Raw genomic sequence first — 3117 nt, 5'->3', positions numbered from 1 at the left:
AAAAGAGCCGATGCAGGAGCAAGGACTGTACAGATGTGGCAGCGTTTTTAATTAATATCCCCTGCTGACTGTGTTGTTATTTTTAGTGGTGATATAGGAGGTTTCTTTTTTTTTTTCCTTTTTTTCTGTTGTATTTTTTTTTTCCTAGAATATTGAGCTGTCTCGCATGAACACTTGTCTCTGCTGCAGGTTTCTTTCTGGGTTTTTTTTGTTTTTTTAATGTCAGCTGGGATATTGCTCGTTTACCTGCTTTATGACTAAAGAGAGTGAAAGGCACTCTGTCTTAACTTGAATTTCTTAGAACAGAAGCACTGTTTTTAAAATATATATATATATATATATATTTGAAAATGCCTTTTGGTGCATGTGTCAGATTCCCTTCAATCTCAGGAGTGATGAAAACAAACATACAACCATCCTGGGCAGCACTCCCTGTGACCCTAAGCCAGTTCTAGCTGGGAAGGAGTTAACAAAAAGGAACTGTGGAGATTGTTTCTTTTTTGCCTTTTTTTGTTTTGTTTCGTTTTGTTGGGTTTTTTTTAATGGGGTGACTCATTCTGGGGTGGAAGAAGATGGGGGGGTGGGGAGGGGGGGAGATGTTTTGAGTCGAAATCTTAACAGCCATCTTTAAGCCTCAGCAGGTGGTGAACTAGTCATCATGTTGTATATAATTCAGTGTTATCAGATGCAAAATACTGACCAGAGGACTCTGCTGGCCCCTGGTCACACTCAATGTAGCTGCATAGAACTATAGCATTGATAAAGCCTTTGGTTATTGCAACAGAAATCTCCGACAGCCCTTGCCTAAACCCTCCGAAGTAAACGGTGACATGACCAAAGGCCCATCTGTTTGTTTTTCTGCTATCGCCGTGTTTTGGCTCCCACGGACACGCCAGCGGGGTGAGGTGGAGGTGGTGGAGGTGGTGGTGGTGTCCCCCATCCCTGAGGATGCCCAGCACTGGTGCTGCTCTCCTGGGCTGAGGCAGGGTTTGTGCAGCGGCGCCGCTCGCGGCCGAGGCAGTGCCAAGGACAGGGACAGGTTACCCACACTTCTCCCATCCCTAAGTATGGAGTTAGTCTAGTTCCACATTAATGCCTTGGAGCATTAGTAGCCAAAGCTCAACAACATGGTGTAACTCAGCTAATGTGTGTCCTTTCTATTCGATGGGTAGGCGCTGCTATCTGTAGTAAATGTGTTTTTTTGGAGAAGAAGTGCAACGAGGGCCTGTTAAGTATCTTGTGGTTAATATGCTCAAGCATTGCCAAGTAAGCAAGAGGTTTCGCAGCATCCAGGCATAATTCAACATCAGTATTATAAATGGTAGCAAACTACCTAGTTTATATGTAGGGTCAGTTTAACCAATAACAAATAGTTATTAGCTTTTTTTATTACATTTTTCCTTTACTGATTTGGACTAGTGGGTTTATGTCTAATGTTTGTAAAATGATTTAGACTGCATGGATGTGTAATATAAACCACATTTAATGGATTATGAGCCACTTAATTAATGTGCTATGAAATCTTGGATTACCTGTGTTTTATATTCTGCAGACGATTTTGCAGTGGGTTCGCTAAAACTTGTAAAAGTGCTTAGATATATTTTCCTTTAAATCCAAGAATGTGCACAGTATTGGAAGGTGATTATCCAGGGGATAATCACGCTCTTTTTGATATCTCTATTGATTCTCAAGTTGAATGCTAAGAGTTAAAGGGGGGGAGGCGGGGGGAGCGAGCGCGTGCACATGAGAGCGAGAATGAGAGGACGAGAGCTTGGGGTGATGAGTGGGCACCTTTCAGAGGGTAAATTGGGCTGCAAGATCGTCTCTATAGATTTTTGAAATGCTCCTAGTGCATTTTATATTTCATTGTATCATATTTTCTATAAAATGCAATTTCTGTAAATTAATGAGCATTTGAAATGTGTCTTGTATGAAGTGGAATATGGTAAAAGTCTGCCCAAGGGGACTTCAGCGTTACCAGGATGTTATCCAATACCAAGGGTGAGATCTTTCTTTTCGTCTTGGTCGGCCAGTCAGTGGGTCAGTTTGTCTTTCACGGCTCAGAGAGCAAACTCACTCTCACCCAAGGTTCTGGAGGAGACCAGGAGGCAATAGTGTGGACCTCAGAGGAGAGGGACGGCGCTAATGGCAGCAGCAAGGTGAGGATGTCACACCACGGGCATGGGCTGGCAGCACCTGACACTCTTCCAGATTCCCATTCCATCGTTGTGAACTCAGTCATCTTGTGTGACCACCATGAAAGTCTTGGTTTACTTCTGCTGTGTGCCGTCCCCCTCCTCTTGGCAAACCTCACAGCCCCTGTTCCCTGGCACAGAGGCTGCATGGCCCTGCAGCCTCTCTCCCTTACCCATGGCACTCTTGATTCTTCCCTGTGTCTTTTGGAAAAGCCACAGGCTGGAATATTTCACCGCCAGGGCTTTGCACCTCTGCAGAAGCTGCCTGGGCACAGGCACAGTGAATAATAAAAATGCTCTTGGTGTTTCTTGCTGCTGGTGTCCGTCGCCATAGCCTCGTCACCGACACGGGAGGAGGACTCAGCTGGAGGGCCGGGTGATGCCGATGGTTCTCCATCCCTTGGGTTGTGCCACTGCCTGCCAGCTCCCGGAATGCTCGTGTGGATCCTGCAAAGCCAGGTCTCTGCTGTGAGCTGTGCCCTGCCATCCACCTGGCACTGATTACCTGGGAGAACAGCTCAGTCCCTGCTCCAGAGCGCTTGGTGTTTAACATCTGCTGTGGCTTTGGCTGGGATGAGGGGTTTCAGGTAGGGAAGGGCTGCCAGGGATGTGGGATGGCAGCTCCAGGCCATCAGCAGTGCACACTCTCCCCAGCAGTGAAAGGAGACGCTTAGCCATGAAGGGGATGTTGTCTGACTTCAACTTGTCTAAACATTTCAGGTTTTCAAGAGTTTATGCAACCTAAGTCAAACGAGTGATTAAAAATAAACCAACCTGGTTCCATTGGTGACTTTTTTTAAAATCAGCAGATACTTTTTTCTGCAGCATTTGCAATCCAGCCATTCCAATACCACAAGCCTATAAATCAAACCAACCACATTATTGTGTTTTGACCCAGTTCTGTTCAGTCTCCCTCTGCAGG

General features: G+C 45.7%; 1 protein-coding gene across 1 annotated transcript in view; it reads left to right on the top strand.

Moving 5' to 3' along the window:
- LOC102040724 (cadherin-4) overlaps positions 1 to 97 on the top strand; it is a 412700-nt gene extending 412603 nt beyond the window's left edge. Inside the window, exon 16 of the mRNA XM_031059080.1 lies at positions 87 to 97. Within this exon, the coding sequence (XP_030914940.1) occupies positions 87 to 97 (11 nt within the window). The remainder of the gene's footprint in view (positions 1 to 86) is intronic.
- The last annotated feature ends 3020 nt before the right edge of the window (positions 98 to 3117 follow it).

Source organism: Geospiza fortis, unplaced genomic scaffold, assembly GCF_000277835.1.
Source record: "Geospiza fortis unplaced genomic scaffold, GeoFor_1.0 scaffold361, whole genome shotgun sequence".
Lineage (NCBI taxonomy): Eukaryota > Metazoa > Chordata > Aves > Passeriformes > Thraupidae > Geospiza > Geospiza fortis.
Note: the sequence above shows the minus strand (reverse complement) of the source record. Positions and strands in the feature narration are given on the sequence as shown.